Here is a 17,141-nt window from a genome sequence, read left to right on the forward strand (position 1 = left end):
ATAATAAAGGCATACCATACGGTGTATTTCGCGGTGGCATGAGCCCTGGCAGGCACTCCACCCTGGTAGCTGGAAGCTAAAATGATAGCTGGAAATTACCGTATGAGAGCAGAGGCCAGAGCGCGTGGAGAACGCCTCGACCCAGAGGAGGCGAAGAGAGAGCAACGACAGGCTGTCAAGAGACTGGGACCGCTGGAAGAGCGACCAGGAGGATTCCTCCTATAGAGTCCGCAGTATAGAGGCTCTCCTCCAGTCATTCAACCAGTGGCTCCATAGAGAACACGGGGCGCCCAGCTACAGATTGACGCAGGTAACAATGACACGGCCCAGCACACACTTGAATCGTGCAGGCGATGGGCTGTGGTACGCCAAAACATGGTGGTGGCAGCGGAAATCACGAGTGGGGACCTCTCGCTGCACGACGTCGTGTCGCCCATGTTGCGCAGCAAGAGGGCATGGAAGGAAGTTGAGGTCTTTTGCGAAACCGTGATTTCCCTAAAGGAAGCAGCGGAGCGGTTGCGCGAAGATAGTGCAGATGCGCTACCGCTCCGGCATAGGCGGAGAGGGAGGGTCTCATCCCTAAGTAGGCAATGTGCCCTAGCCAACAGCTAGTTCCTCCCCTTCGTAGAGCCAGTGGATTGGGGGGCCCACAAGGAACGGCTCTGCACGTGTGGGAGGAGAGCCAAGCGTCCTGGTGCTCTTCCTCAGTGGCACGGGTGTCCAACACAGGTTGGTCGGGCTGCCGAGGGGCGTCGCGGATAGAATGCCGCAAGCGATCCCATGACGCTCCCTATAGGCAAAGAGGATGACACCGCAGGGGATGTTAGTGGGTATTCTCCTCCCCTTCCTCTGGCTAACAGAGGGAGTAACGGGGGGAGCGAGTCCCACATACCACCCCCAAATGGGCTTCCCCAGCCCGGGGTGAGATGTGTAAATGCATTTACTCCTGCGTCAAAAAAACAAACTCGCGCCTCAGCGAACATGCCGGACGCGCTGCAGTGCTTCGGCAGCCGCAACAGCATCCTCAAGATTGATTGATTTAATTGAAAGCGTCTGGGTGTCATTTGATCGCTTCAACTAGCGAGAACTATTAATAGATACCTAATTTATTTTTACTGTAAACTATACCTAAACCTTGGTACCTAGTTAAGATGGCAATCGTTCGCAATACGATAATCTGCATTCTGCAGTGCACCCTAGTCATCTGGAAAGCGAAGCACATACGGAACGCGTTTCTGTTACCCATTACAGCGGCTAGCTACAGTCCGAAAATTCCCACCAACTGGGCATATTGCTTACAGAGGGTATGTGACACACGACACAATGTACATTGCTCTGCTCTCAGGACTTCTACATACCTGCTCATGGCGTTCGAATTTGCAGTGAGTAGAGTTCACTCTCACCTTCAGCAAAACCGAAAGACCTAGATCTATATGACTAGTAAAATAGCCGAAACAATACGAAACATCACTCTAAATGGCGCTACATGTAACGCCCCTTACACTGATACAAGATTTTCATCTAATACTGTCAAAAACCAGTGCATGATTCAACCTTTACCGGTCGCCGTGGTAAGACCTAGGATTTACCAAATCCATGTCGGTAAAAGCCCGAAGTGAACAATAATTATTTCACATTTCGGGGTTTTACCGATCGGCATCGGTAAAACCTAGGTCTTACCGGTATATCCTAGGTTTTACCGTACTTCGGGCTTTTACAGTAACATATATATTGTTATTTTGGTTTTTTTTTTATTACATACACACAACCATCGTTACAGGCTATCCTAATTCGACAGTATGGAGTTATGAATTATGAATACAATATGCCCTAAACACGAAAACATCTTATAAATAACAAAATAAAGTTAGATAATAAGCACTCGCAACGAAAATAATAAAATACGAAGAAAATTGTAACGTATCGTTATTCAATACTCACTGTAAGTAAATTTAGTTCACCTATCTATAAACGACTGCCTTTAACTAGAAAAAAGTTGCAACCTGCATTGAACTTTGAGCAATGGCGCGATCTAACGTAATTAATTTTCGACTTAACTTTTCGGATATTCGACGGCCGGATACTTAATATTTGGCGGACCCAACGGCCATATATCCGTTATTAGATTCGTTGCATCTCTAATCAGGACGATCGTCACGGTCATATCAAAACCAAACTAAAACCGTAATTAATTGTAAAATGTGAATCGAACTCTAATTCGTGATAAGAATATTAAACAAAACATTCCAATTCCGATCCGATATAAATGCTAGAGCAGGTAAACGTGCTCACACGTGGACGTTGAGCTTACTGTGGGACTTAGTCAATTTACGTAATAATGTCATATAATATTTATTTATATATTTATTATTTATTTATTTTTGCGCAATTTAGACGAAAATTGTTTTCTTTGATATTGGAAATTTAAGCTTATTTTGCTTAAATATGGGCTGGGGGAACGGAACAAGAGAGGCGAGAGACTAGTTCAATTCTGTTCAGAAAACGATTTTGTAATATCAAACACATGGTTTGAACACCCACCTAGACGATTGTATACTTGGACGTCACCCCAGCATACTCCGGAAAACATAGTTAGAAATCAAATTGACTACATATTAATACAAAACCGTTTCAAGAATTCAATAGTAAATGTTAAAACATACCCAGGAGCAGATATCATGTCAGACCATACCCTACTAGTAGCAAAATACAAACTAAAACTTAAATCAATCAAGAAAACCAGACATGAACCACGGGTAGATATAGAAAAACTCAAAGATAAGGACACACTGCTGACTACAAAACACCTCCTAAACAACGAAATCCATAAAATCAGCTCACTTAACGACAACGAAAACAACATCGAATCACTTTGGAACGAAATAAAAGTAACCATAATTAAGACAGGCGTAGAAACCTTAGGACACAAGAAAAGGATCCAAAAGACACCATGGATAACAAAAGAAGTCCTTGATTTTATGGATGAACGAAGACTCTATAAACATACAGATACTGGGAAATATAAAGAAATGGACAACCATATCAAATCCAAAATACATCACCTGAAATCATCATGGTTAGAAAGGAAATGCAGCGAAATTGAATGAAAAGAAACATGATAGCTTCAATTTACACAAAAAAGTAAAAGAATTTACGAAAACAAATAGGAAGAAAACAGTAGCCAAATTATTTAACGATCAGAACCAACTTGTAACGGATATAGAAAAAATAAACAAGACTTGGGAAACATATGTAGAGAAACTCTTTCAAGACAACAGGTCAGAATCAATTCCAGAAGAAGAAAATACTTACGACGGTCCATTAATACTTAGCCATGAAATAGAAAGAGCTATCAGTAATATGAAATCAGGCAAAGCGCCGGGTCCTGACGGTATATACATCGAAATTATTAAATTACTTTCAGAAGAGAACATTAAAGTATTGACAAAACTATTTAATTTAATATACGAGTCTGGCAGGATGCCAGCCGACTGGCTACACTCTACCTTCATAACACTTCCGAAGAAAGCCAATGCAAAAACGTGTAACGAATACAGATTGATAAGTCTAATGAGCCACGCTCTAAAAATATTTTTAAAAGTAATATTATCCAGGATACACTACAAAATAGACAGAGAAATTAGTGACACACAATTTGGTTTCAGGAATGGTCTTGGTACCAGAGAAGCACTAACTTCAATTCAGATTTTAACTCAGAAATGTTTAGAAATGGATCAAAACGTCTACATCTGCTTCATCGACTTCGAAAAAGCGTTCGATAATGTAAAACACGACAAACTAATGCACATAATAGATAAAACTGAAATAGATAGTAAGGATAAGAGAATTATAAAACATCTTTATTGGAATCAAACAGCAAACGTAAAACTAGATTATAGTAGCACAAACAACATCCATATACTTAAAGGAGTGCGCCAAGGCTGTGCCTTATCCCCATCGCTTTTCAACTTGTACTCAGAACACGCATTCAAAGAAGCATTCGATGAAGCAGAGGAAGGTATAAAGATCAATGGAAGAAACATTAACAATCTAAGATTTGCTGATGACACCGCCATTTTAGCAAATAACATAGAAGATCTACAAATACTAATCAACAAGTTAAATACCTCACTAAAGAATCTAGGACTGAAAATGAATGTAAAGAAGACAAAATACATGGTAGTTTCCAAATTTCCCGGTAGAGTAGACACAACACACCTAATAATTGATAATCAAGCAATAGATAAAGTTAAACAGTATAGATATTTAGGAGCGTGGTTCAATGAAAGTTGGGACCCAGACCAGGAGATTAAAATAAGAATAGAAATTGCAAGGAACACATTTATATCAATGAAATCACTGTTTACCAATAGAAGCATAAATATCAAACTGAGGTGGAGACTCGTCAAATGCTACATAATATCCATCCTACTATATGGCATGGAGGCATGGACTATGAATAAAAAATAGTACCAACATTATTAAAGCAACCTGGAAAGTAATCAATGTGGAGACTGGTCGCTCGAAACACAGAGTGAATGATTTTAAACTAAATATTGATAACAAAATTATAGATTCCAATTTAGAAGTAGCTACAGAATTTGAAATTTTTTTCACTGACGTACCAGTTTTCACAACTAAGGATTTAAATTCATCACCCTCATCTGCTGTTACTCTATTAAAAGATAACGCTCCAGAGTGTTGTGGAGATTTTCATTTTGAACGTGTTTGTACCTCCGATGTAGTAAAGGCGTTTAATTCGGTTAATGTCAAAAAAACGAATGACCTCTGGGGAGTCTCTGTCCATGCTGTCAAATCCTTAGTAGAAATTATAGCGCCTGACTTAGTAATTATATTTAACAACAGTGTTGATTGCGGCGAGTTTCCTGATTTAATGAAACATAGTAAAATAACTCCTTTATTTAAATCGGGTAGCAACTCTGACCCCACTAACTTTAGACCGATATCTGTGCTACCAACGTTCAGTAAGATTTTTGAAAAATTAATTCTTTCTCAATTAGTACGACATTTTAACGTCAATAATTTAATGCATAATAAGCAGTTTGGTTTTACACGGGGTCGCTCGACAACCGATGCTGGTGTTGAGCTAATTAAGCATATCTTCGATGCCTGGGAGGAGTCACGAGATGCTATAGGTATCTTCTGTGATTTGTCTAAGGCCTTCGACTGCGTTTGTCATGAAACATTAATCAGGAAACTACACTATTATGGAGTTAGAGGAGCGGCACTGGATTTACTTAAGTCCTACTTAAATGGTAGAATACAAAGGGTCGATGTGAATGGACAGCGATCACCGGGGTCATTGGTCTCTATGGGTGTACCACAGGGGTCAATATTGGGACCTTTCCTGTTCCTTATCTACATAAATGACTTGCCATTCCTTGTAAAGACCCACCATGATATAGTATGGTTTGCAGACGACACTTCACTTATTTTCAAAGTCAAACGACAGCAACAAGCTTACAATGATGTAAACGATGCTATTTCTAAAGTAGTAAATTGGTTCAATGTTAATAATTTATTGTTAAATGAGAATAAGACTAAATGTATTAAGTTTGTCACTAGTAATGTAAGGCATGTACAAACAAGTGTCATTGTGAAGGATGAGGAATTGGAACTAGTTAATAGTACAGTTTTTCTTGGTATAACTTTAGATTCTAAACTCCAGTGGGGTCCCCATATTGCTACTCTTTCGAATAGACTGAGTTCTGCAGCTTTTGCAGTAAGCAAAATCCGTCAGTTAACTGATGTCAAAACAGCTCGATTAGTATATTTTAGTTACTTCCATAGCATTATGTCATATGGTATTTTACTGTGGGGTGGTGCTTCAGAGATAAATACCATTTTTGTTCTGCAGAAGAGGGCTATTCGAGCAATATATAAAATGAACCATAGAGACTCACTGAGAGATAAATTTAAGGAAATTGACATCATGACAGTGCACTGTCAATACATTTATGAGAATATTCTGTATGTGCATAAAAATATTGCCGATTTTAAGAAAAATTGTGACATTCATAATATTAATACTAGAAATAAACATAAGCTCGCCGTGCCCTTCACTCGGCTCCATAAAATTAAAAAATCATTCATGGGTAATTGTGTGAGATTTTATAATAAACTTCCAAACCATATTACTGAGTTACCAATTAATAAATTTAAGAATCATGTAAAGCGTAAACTTATTTCTAAAGCTTATTATACCACACAAGACTACATGAATGATAAAACAACGTGGGATTAATTGTGATTCGAAATGATTAATTATTTATTATATTTGAATAATGATGATGAAATGGATATTCCAATGCATGTATTTCCTTTGTTGTTTTTATTATATTTGTTTGACATTTAGAATTTATTCTAGAAACAATCTAGACAAGTATTTTTTATACATTTTTTTTTGTATGACTGTATTTTGTGAAAGTTTTAGTATTAAATTTGATCTATGGATTATATTCATTAGTATTATATATGGAACAATATTTACAACATCAATAAATTGCTCTGATAATTAGATTAAGATAATTATATGTAATACTGTCTTACTATTCATAAGTGCTTGTTGCTAGGCCTACATGAATAAAGTATATTTGAATTGAATTGAATTGAATTGAATTGAATTGAATTGAATAAATACACAACAGACAGACTTGCTGCCTTCGAGATGTGGCTCTACCGCAGAATGTTAAAAATCTCATGGACCAGTCACATTACGAATGAAGAAGTACTACGTAGAATGAGGAAGAAACCAGAAATACTAAACATCATTAAGAAAAGAAAAACAGCCTATCTGGGTCACATCTATAGAAATAATAAATACGACTTATTACAGACAATCATCGAGGGAAAGTATGAGGGAAAAAGAGGGAGAGGTAGACCTAGAAATTAATGGATAAATAACATTAAAGACTGGACGCATACAAAAGACGCAGCCACCCTCAAGAGATTGGCAAAGACCAGAGAGCTGAATGCCATGCTGACCGCCGACGCCCATTAGACTGGGCATGGCACCAGAAGAAGAAGAAGCTTATTTTGCAAGCAATTTTTGGGGAACTCTCTTTTTCATAGACGTACGATATTTTTTTCAATAAGTAGTACGATAATTTGGACACTCAAATACGATAATTTTCTTCCGCACACCTGGGAACACTGAGGAACCAGCCCTCCAAGAGCCCATCATCACTAGTCGCCCGTAACATAACATCTCATGATTCTGATTGTAATAACCGGTTATAAATTTGACCTGCATTGTTATAGATATAATCTGTCAGTGTCAAAAGTGACGTTAGACGAATGAAGAAATGTCACTCACAGATAATATTCATAACAAATTCGAATCACAATTTCATAACTTGTGTTTACAATGAAAACCTCTATTGTAGCCCGCGAGGTTGTTAGGGCAGTCATTGCATATGCATATTATGCTGTGCGCCATTTTGATAAGTATTTCGCTTCGCACAAATCTCAATAATGTGAAATAGAAATTGTATCGTGTCGTCCGCTTATAAATCACTCTAATAACCAACGTATCATTTTTATATGTCTCACACCGGATCATTAATAGCGTCCGCCGAAAAAAAAGGCCGGCACATAAATGTATTATACAATTTTAAACCTTATACAACTATATTTAACTGATAAAATCCATATAACGACTGGAGCATGTAGATATGGAAAGGAGCATTATGTTTTCCGTTCTGTGCTATACTTGTACCTACGTAAAATAATTTATAGTGTGGATTTTCGGAAGCATTAGCAAGGAATTATTACTTTTTTTAGAACATGATTGTTCTAGAAACCGAATAAAATAGCCCATTGTATGCAATAAAATTTAAATATATATTTCAGAAATATTTATGTCGTCTTTCTGTGTTTTACAGATAGAAAATGACTTCGACAGAAGAAGACAAACGAATCTCGGGCACCCCGGCTTCAACGAGCACCAGACTAGATTCGGCCTCAATTCGCCGCTCCAGAACTTCCAGCAAGGAGGCCTGGTCAGCAGCCCGGCCCCGGCCCTCCAGTTCCAACAACCCCTGTTCCAGCAGCCATATGTCCCACAATTCAACAATATCATACCCACCAATATCCCTAACAATCAAAACCTCCCTCTGAACAACAACGGATTCTTCAACCAAGCACCCACCCTTCCGATCCAAAATACCTTTCAACAACAAAACTTGGCACAGCTCCCTCAAAATAACCTCTTGCAACAACAACAACCGACTCTGTCCACCTTCCAGAATAACTTACCCCTCCAGAACACCGGTTTCAACAACCCCCTACAAGGTAACACTGTGAACATCGGACAGCAGAGGCCGACTCAAGCGGCTTTTCTGCCAACTTTGCCTCCCACACAGAGTCAGCCATTCCAACAAAGCCCTATTACCATCCAACAAGCTCCTAATCTGGCTCCACAGAATATAAACCTTAACAATGCCCAGATTCCCTTCCAATCATCTCTTGGCCAGGCCCCAGTCTTCTCAAACGGACAAACATCTCAAATTCAAAACTTTTTCGAACAACAATCGCAAGAGAATCTGGAAAAACTTAAGGAACTCCAAGAGCGACAGCGGATCATCCAGAAACACCAAGAATTTGTACAAAAACAACAGCAAAAACAACAGGAGAAAGTAGAAAAACTTCACGAGGAATTCGTTAGCAAACAGGCAACGAAGACGTTGCCCACTTTTTCGACCACGGAACGCTACGAAGATTTCTACAACAGAAATCAGGAAAAGCGCAGACCGATTCTCGCGCATGAGACGGATTTATTTAGGAAAGCTGTCGAAATGTATGAGAAACAGCACCCCACTACCACCACCACCACAACAACGACTACCACTACCACCACCCCAGCCCCCACTAGGTACAGGACCAGAGCCAAAACTCAAACCAAAACAAGAGCTCCACCCCAAGACCGGGAAAAGCAAAAACTTTACAACGAAATCAAAAATCTTTTGGAAGAAAGCGAAACTAAAGGCTTTGACGACAGCTTGAGAGCTAAAAGCGTAGCGCTGCTTCAAAAACCTGACATCCTCAAGCAACTAAAAGTTGCTTTAGCTGAGAATCCGGAAGACTTCAGTGAGAAAAACTTTACGTCGCGGGAGATATCTTTGAACGGACAGAAATTCGAAGTGATTAGAACAACCAACCCCAATTTGATTCCTAAAGGCGCAATAGCCGCTGATGGATCAAACTTACACATTATGGCGTCGCCTGCACCACAAAAAGAAAGCAGAATTAATTTCGATGACCTTACAAAAGGTGTATTGCCACCCGGTGCGGATTTCGAACTAATACGACAATCCGACAACGGAAAACTTGAAGAAGTTTCCAAAATACCGAACACTATACAAAATAAGAAGAAAGTTACTTTCGTATTCCTTGAAGAACAGGACGATGGCTCATACAAAGTGAAAGGTGTCAAGGCAAACGGACAACAAACTGAAGAAGGACCTGAAGTGGAAAATATTTTAAACAAGATAAAGAAAGGCGAAATCCAACTTCCAGGGCCAACTAAAATATCCAACGCAATCTTTAGTTCCACAACATCTAGTCCAGTCACAGATGCTACAGATTATATAGCAGAGTCGTCCCACCACCCTTCAAGCTACTCAAGCTTTGTCACGACTTCGAACTACGGGACATCGGGCCATACAAACCCAATCATACACACAACACCCACACCATCATACCGAAGCACTACTCAGACAACGAGAAATACTCAACCTCAAACTTACACGCCTACAACTAGAAGTGTAACGACAACGGAGAGATACGTCGCTAAATCCACTTCACCTGCATTCGCAGCGTCTAGAAACACCTTCAGTCCATCAACGAGGAACAGTTTCCCAAGCTCAACTCCCTCTTACGTTTCCTCCACGCCTTCTTACAGAGGAGAAGACTTAGTCGTCATAGGATCAAGCACACTACCTCCAAGCGTGGATGAAGGCAGTTCACATCTTCAATTCACCAGACAAGCGAACCCTGGTCTAGTGGACATACTGAAAGAAAACGGATTGTTCGCTACTGCTAAATATTTGAAGCAATCAGGGTTGGATACGATTTTGAATGAGACTGGGCCGTACACGATCTTCGCGCCGACGGACAAGGCTTTTAGGACGCTGCTGGTGCAGCTTGGAGGCCCTGACCGAGCCGAGGAGAAGTTCCGAGACAACCCGAGACTGCTAAGTGGGGTAAGTAAAGGAAAACTTTTTTTTTAATTTTATAGCCACAGCGAATGACAATTTATCATACTTAAACGCGATTTCAAAAACAACCAACTTTTCGATACAGACAGTTCACTGAACTTCATAATTTAATTTATTAAAAAAAGTCATAGTTGCCCGTCATAATAAAAGATATCAAAATCGTTCTCAAAAAAAAAGATGACAAAAAATCCGATCAGGGTCCTTATGATACACGAGGTTAAACATCTGGAAAAAACCCGCAAAATACATAATTCTCATTCTGTTTTCGCAGCTGCTCCTGCACCACGTCATCCCCGGAGCATTTGACATCGCTTCCCTCCAAGACGAGATGACCGGAGTATCTCTCGCGGGCACCCAACTGAGGGTCAACCAGTATGACATGCACGATGTGGAGTGGAATGAAGTTCGGGTGACAACTATCAATGGAGCCAGAGTTCTGGATGAGAAGAAGGATATACATATCCCGCAGGTATGTATCCATGGTCATTTAACGAATGTATACCAACTGTACAAGTACACCATAAATGAGATAACTAACCATGTTGACCCCGGAGCATTTGACATTGATTTCCTATTTCCAAATCGAGATAAGTGCCTGTTATCTACCTCAGGGTTATTCTATAGCCATTAGTTGACCAGGTACTGTGAATTGTAGCTCAAATACCTGATTAACAAAGCAGTCAACGTCAAGTCACTCCAAGTCCAAATAACTGGAGTATCTTTCGCCCAACTGAGGGTAAACCTCCAATAATAACATTCACGAAGTCGAGTGCAACGAAGTTTGGGTGGCAACTCTCAATAGAGCTAGAGTGCTGCATTTCTATGTTCGATATTTCTTCAAAGATGCAATTACGATGACGCCATCTTACACCAGCGCCCAGCCGAGAGTCAAGTTGTTATGTAGGTACTACGTATGTCTACTACTAGTAGGTACCTTACTACAGAGTTATCGGCTATGACTTACAAAATGTGAAATTGAAAGAAACTATATTAGCATTTATCTTATCATCAATTCTGTTTTCTGACTTGTTCTGTCAAAATACTCCAAAACCATTTGGATAAGATATTTACAACTTTGAAACTATCATAGGACTATCTACTAAATACTGAGTACCTACAAATTCTCATTAGGTGTCTATCTCTTTCAGGGCATCGCGCACGCAGTAGACCGAGTAATGTTCCCACTGCCCGTTGGAGACCTGGTGCAGACCTTGCAAGCTGACAGAGACAGGCGATTTACCACGTTCTTAAAGGCCATACATGCGAGCGGGTTCGCGGATACTCTTTCAGGTAAAGATACTTAAGATCTCATTAATAGGTACCTTTTTTATGGGAAAATTTTCCTGTTTTTATTATAACTATTGTACTTAAGTACTCGTGCTAGCATATTAGCCATATATAGGGTTGCCATAAATGTTTGTGACCAATTCTGTAGCGGTATTGATATACGGGACAAAAACGGGACGGAAAAAAATACGGGACGCGATACTTAAATACGGTGACAGTCCCGTATATACGGGACGTATGACAACCCTAGCATGTCTTTCTTGTCCATGAAGATTAAAATTATTTAATTTGATTAATTTAACAGACGTTTAAAATATTTTTACATAGTTTTCAATCGTGGCTGAACGCTGAATAAGTCTGTGCCTTCGATGCCTAACCTGTCAAGAAATTACAAAATGGCGGACGAATGTCTGATATATCACCGTATTTAAGAATTATTTCGCTCAAAATTTAGTTTTTTCTTCGCAGGGGTGATGAAAAACTTTGTGTGTAACTCCGGGGGTAAGAATATTGCAAACTCGGGTCTTTAATTCCACCCTCATATCCAAAATTTCACTTACCCCTCTCGTTGCGCAATGTATTATTATATATCTTCTCCACGTTGACCTTAGTATTTATTAGGTAATCTTCGTTCAGTTATCCTCGTTATCGGTAAACGTCGTCATAAAGCGCTAGTGCCACAGGTTAAATAATAGTACTACCTTACAGAAATGACACTTCCCACATAACTAACGTGACCATACGTCCCGCTTTGGGCGGGACAGTCCCGCTTTCAGGCAGTCTGTCTCGGTGTCCCCCGCGAGGCTGAAATTGTCCCGCTTTTGCAAACACACCAAATAATAATTTAAAATCTATTTTTCTCGCTCGAAATGCGTGGCACGGCACGGCACGGAGACAGCGCGTCACCCGCCGAGCGGTGTCGCGCTATCGCGTGCGAGCAGGATAGATAAACCCCTTCCACCCGCACTTACTCGAAGAGTGCATGTAGTGTTTTGTTTTAGTTCAAGTAGTGATTTGTAACAATTTTTTATGTGACATAACCGAAGTTTGACAGCGATTCAGGGACAAATCATGCTGTCTCTTTCTAATGTATGGCACTATCCCTTTCGGCTATTTAGGGTTGTCAAAATTCAAGTCATTATTTGTGGTTGTGCACGCAAAGGGACGTCTAATTGATCCAACCCTAAAATTGCTAGCCGAACGGAGCCGAGAATGCCCGAACGCGCTAAGTCTCTCCCCATTGCTAGTACCTATGAATCACGCATAACTCGCGAAGCACTCTTGTTTTTTCTTTATTGACTAAAGCGGATGTCCTGTTCTATAAGAAAACAAATGTTGAACACTGAAGAGACATTTTTTCTTTCCAGAAAGCAAAACCTACACAGTATTCGCCCCCACCGACGCAGCCTTCGCTCGCGTCTCTCCCACGGAACTCGCGCGCTACTCAGAAAAGAGCGCTGCACGAGCGCTAGTAGCGCGCCACGTGTTGCCAGGAACCTTATATAGCGCTGGCATGCGGTATTATCAGCTCAGGAATTCCATGGAAGAAGCCACGCCGCTCACGCTACAGAAGAATGCTGGTGAGTCTTGTCTATCTTCATTACTAGCTAGCGTAGCCCCGAGTTGCAATAGAACTCGAGCGCTACTCAGACTAGAGTGCTACGCGGACGCTAGTTGCCTGGCCACCAGGCTATAGTAGACGCTTCTGAGAATTTGATGTGTCACTAGTGTATCACTAGGTCACTACTATGGGACACTTTTGTCAGATACTATGAAAAGCTAATTGTGTCTCAGTAAGTGCTCAATCATGTTCATTAATGTATACCTACTATTCTGTATTTATCTTCTTAACTATTTACTAAGATCACGATTTGACCTTGTGGATTACTGTAATTGGCTTTATACACTTAAAATTTAAAATTGCACATGTAATTATTATAAGCTGTTGTAATCCTGAATAAATAAATTAAAAAAAGACCACACGAAAGTTGACATATTTTTCACAAAGATGAAACACAACGCAATATTATATGCTCGCTTTACGCGGATAAAAACATTTAAAAAAATCTGATGGAGGTGTTGGGACATAGAAGAACTTAACTAGAATCAAACAAAGATTAGTTGCCAGCGATTTTAATAGCCCAGACGGTGCACGGGTTATTTTAAACGTCCAACTTATGGAAGGTGGAGTTAAGGAAATAAATCTCCATGTACCAAAAAGTGTCATCAAAAAACCTTAAATATTAGGTGGCGCTACAATACCTAGAAAACTTGAAAAAAAAAAACCAAATCATAGACAGCGCACTTCACTCCGTCAATAACGCCTAGGTTCTTAGCTACTCTAGCGCTACTCTGGGGAGATTTGGAACTATTATTTATAGCTGACAGCTGGACACTTTTGCAACAGGTCTACCATAAGAGATTTCACTCATCTTAAATCTACACTCCAAGTTGGACACTTCTATGAAATTATGACGTTTACTTGACACTTGCTATCAAAATCGCTGCCAACGTATCTTGATCTGACCCTAATCAACGACGTAACTTCCTGGTTCAGCAAGGGAAGGCAATAGTTATTTGGGCAACAAGAGAGGAAAGTTGGCTTTTCTTGCGAGATGTAAAAGAACTTTGTTCTCGTGTGACACATACAACTTTTCACCTCAGTAGTGAGAACATATTAAAGGTTTAGAAAATTCAACATCATGTAAAGTTAACCACATTTATTTACATTCATGAATGAAAGGCATCATCATTATGACTTGTTTCACTCCCTGGAGTGAGGAAAGGGGCACTTTCGTCATAGACCGCGGGCCAGGAGCATATTTCGTCAGTCATCGCCTCCCGGCTGATACTTTGACAGATGATAGTTTAGATGCTGTTTTAAACTTAAAAAACCCTCAGCCGGTTGTATCGCGGTGGAATTACCGTCAGTTGTAAAATGAACGTGTAAAAAATACGCGCCTACCACTTTATGTGCGGCAAAGTATGCGTAATGTGTAAATTGCGTAATCCGTTGATGGCTTTTTAGGCGATTACGCCTGATGAAATGCTACATGCAACGTTTCATGATTTGTTTTTGCTATCATAAAAGGAATACTTTTTCTTCTACAGTTAAGAACTTGGGTATCATCATTGATCAAACCTTGTCCTGGTCAGCTCATGTTTCTGACATTAGCAATAAACTTTTTGCGTCTCTCCACTCACTAAGGCGTCTTCAAAATTTCCTTCCTCTTCAAACCAAAATAACTCTCGCATGTTCACTTTTACTCCCGTTGTTAGATTACGCTGATACTGCTTTCTTGGACCTTAGTGAGGAGTTACTGGACAAACTCGAGCGATTGCAAAATATTTGTATTCGATACATTTTCGGTCTACGTAAGTTTGATCATGTATCCCAGTTTCGATCTCAGCTTGGCTGGCTTCCGATTCGTCGTCGACGAGATGTGCATGTCCTATCATTGCTTTTCAATGTTCTATTTAATCCTGCTTCGCCACCTTACCTTTCCGAAAGGTTTAGTTATTTAGCTGCTGGTAGTGGTCATCGCCTTCGATCAAGCACCAATCTTTTACTCACGATTCCTTCCAATACGACGCGCACATACAAGAAATCCTTTACTGTCCATGCCGTCAAGTTATGGAACGAGATTCCGGTGTCCGTGAGGCAATCCCAATCTGTAGCATCACTCAAGGAGAAGCTTAAAAAATTGTGGCTTTCCGATACTTTGGTTACGACTTCCTAGTTCTTTGGAGTACTTCTACTTTTTTAATTTCCTTTACTTTTCTGGTTCGAATTCATATTTATTTATATTATATATTGAATATTTATTTATTTTTATTTATATATATATGTATGCATTATTTTATGGTTATTTTTCTATTTATGTATATTTGTATCAATGTGTATTCAAAACGTGCATTTCATTAATTTCAGTGATTGTACACTTTTGTTTGTGTTTGTCATTCATTCATCGTTACTTCTGTTTTACTCATTTCCTCAAAGGTTAACTGGAAGAGATCCCATACAGGGATAAGTTCGCCTTTGTTGTATTTAATTTACTCTGTAACTGTGTTTTTCGTGTTTTTATTTCTATGTACAATAAAGTATATACATACATACATACATACATACAATAGCGCTTATTTTGTACATGTTCATGCGACCAGCAGTTCTTACCACCGCGATATAACCGGCTGACGATTTTTTTAACTAACAACAGCATCTGAACTATCATTTGACAAATTATCAAACGGGAGGCGACAATTTTTTTTTATTTTACGTGTTTCGGTGGCTGCCATTCCTCAACCCACCAACGGAGTGGCAGCTGACGTCCACGAGGGTTCATCATACCTAACCGTTAACCACTACAAGAGTTTTCAGCCGGGAGGCGATAGGTCATAGAAATTGTTCCTGGCTCGCGGTCAATCACTCCCCGAAGTGACGAAAGTAGGCTTGTTCGAGCTGCTGAGGTGAAAATGTTTTTAACAGCTGGTGCTGCACTTTGCCATACGTTTTTTTGTACATAACTAGCCCCTAGCCCGTGACAATATTGTAACCGCATAATGCACGAAGCGATACATACTGTGCCATTCAGTTTGTCTAAAACTGTTTTTAAACCAAAATCACGCCCTCCACCTTGGCCCAAACCTCAGTAATTTCATTGGTACCCATTTTACTATAATTCGCTTTCTGTCCGCAGGCCGCATAAAGGTGAACAACGCGCAGGTGATAACCCACAACATCCCGGCGACTAACGGTGTCATTCACGCGGTCGACACCATTCTGTAGCCGCCATCTTGTAAACCTGAACTTATCTGCTTTGTGGCGCGAACGTAAATACCATAGACAATGAATCTGCTTGAACCTTGAATCACTGGGCAGGCCACATGAAGAGGATAGCATGATACCATTTATCACTAAAGAGCATTTGTCCCTGTCACGCGCTTGCTAGAAAGAGACAAATGATTGTAACGGTAACGTGCTTCTAGTGCAGCTGGGATGTTTAAAAAAAGTAGATATAGTTTGGCAAACTAATTTGTCAGTACAAAAAGGCGCGTGAGTTTTTCAAATTCACCGCCTTTTCCATCTGACAAAACTAGTTTGCCATACTAAAGTGTTTCCATTTTTTAACTTTTTTTCACAAAAAGTTTCGGAATGAAAACAAGTTTATTGGTAATTAGTAACAAATCGGGTTAATTTGACCTGCTTGCACCCAGTAACGTGGTTTTATGATTGGTAAATGGTTTGTTAGAATTACTTTAAAATAGCTACGACGGCAGATAAGTTTCAGGTTACCCGCCAAATTAGCTTCAGTGAAGCTTAGACTCCACCTTGATTTAAAAAAAAGCTCATCTGTTGTTTATGGCTCATATAATGTATACGATTTACCGACACTTAAATGAAAAACCGGAAAATAAAAATTATTTTAAGTGTTATGTTTGAAACAATAAAATCAAACAAATGAAAAAATATGATAAATGGCATAATGCGCTCAGTGTCATGTGTCATATAGTGTAAAATTAAAAATCGTTTTTGAGACCATAGACATCACAGACGAGGCCAAGGTTTTTTTGAGGATGAGTACCGAAAGTAATTATTAGAAAAGTGACCTATCACTG

The 17,141-nt window shown here is 39.7% G+C and overlaps 2 protein-coding genes across 2 annotated transcripts in view; both read left to right on the forward strand.

Annotated features, from left to right (window-relative positions):
- The window catches only part of LOC133518441 (uncharacterized protein DDB_G0284459), a 45,154-nt gene extending 28,670 nt beyond the window's left edge, over window positions 1-16,484 (forward strand). The window contains exons 2-6 of the mRNA XM_061852127.1: window positions 7,905-10,223; window positions 10,510-10,707; window positions 11,387-11,528; window positions 12,893-13,105; window positions 16,223-16,484. Of these exons, the coding sequence (XP_061708111.1) occupies window positions 7,905-10,223; window positions 10,510-10,707; window positions 11,387-11,528; window positions 12,893-13,105; window positions 16,223-16,311 (2,961 nt within the window). The 3' untranslated portion in view covers window positions 16,312-16,484. The remainder of the gene's footprint in view (window positions 1-7,904; window positions 10,224-10,509; window positions 10,708-11,386; window positions 11,529-12,892; window positions 13,106-16,222) is intronic.
- The window catches only part of LOC133518484 (uncharacterized), a 237,308-nt gene that overhangs the window by 110,727 nt on the left and 109,440 nt on the right, over window positions 1-17,141 (forward strand). The window lies entirely within an intron of this gene.

This window comes from Cydia pomonella, chromosome 5, assembly GCF_033807575.1.
Source record: "Cydia pomonella isolate Wapato2018A chromosome 5, ilCydPomo1, whole genome shotgun sequence".
Taxonomy (NCBI): Eukaryota; Metazoa; Arthropoda; class Insecta; order Lepidoptera; family Tortricidae; genus Cydia; species Cydia pomonella.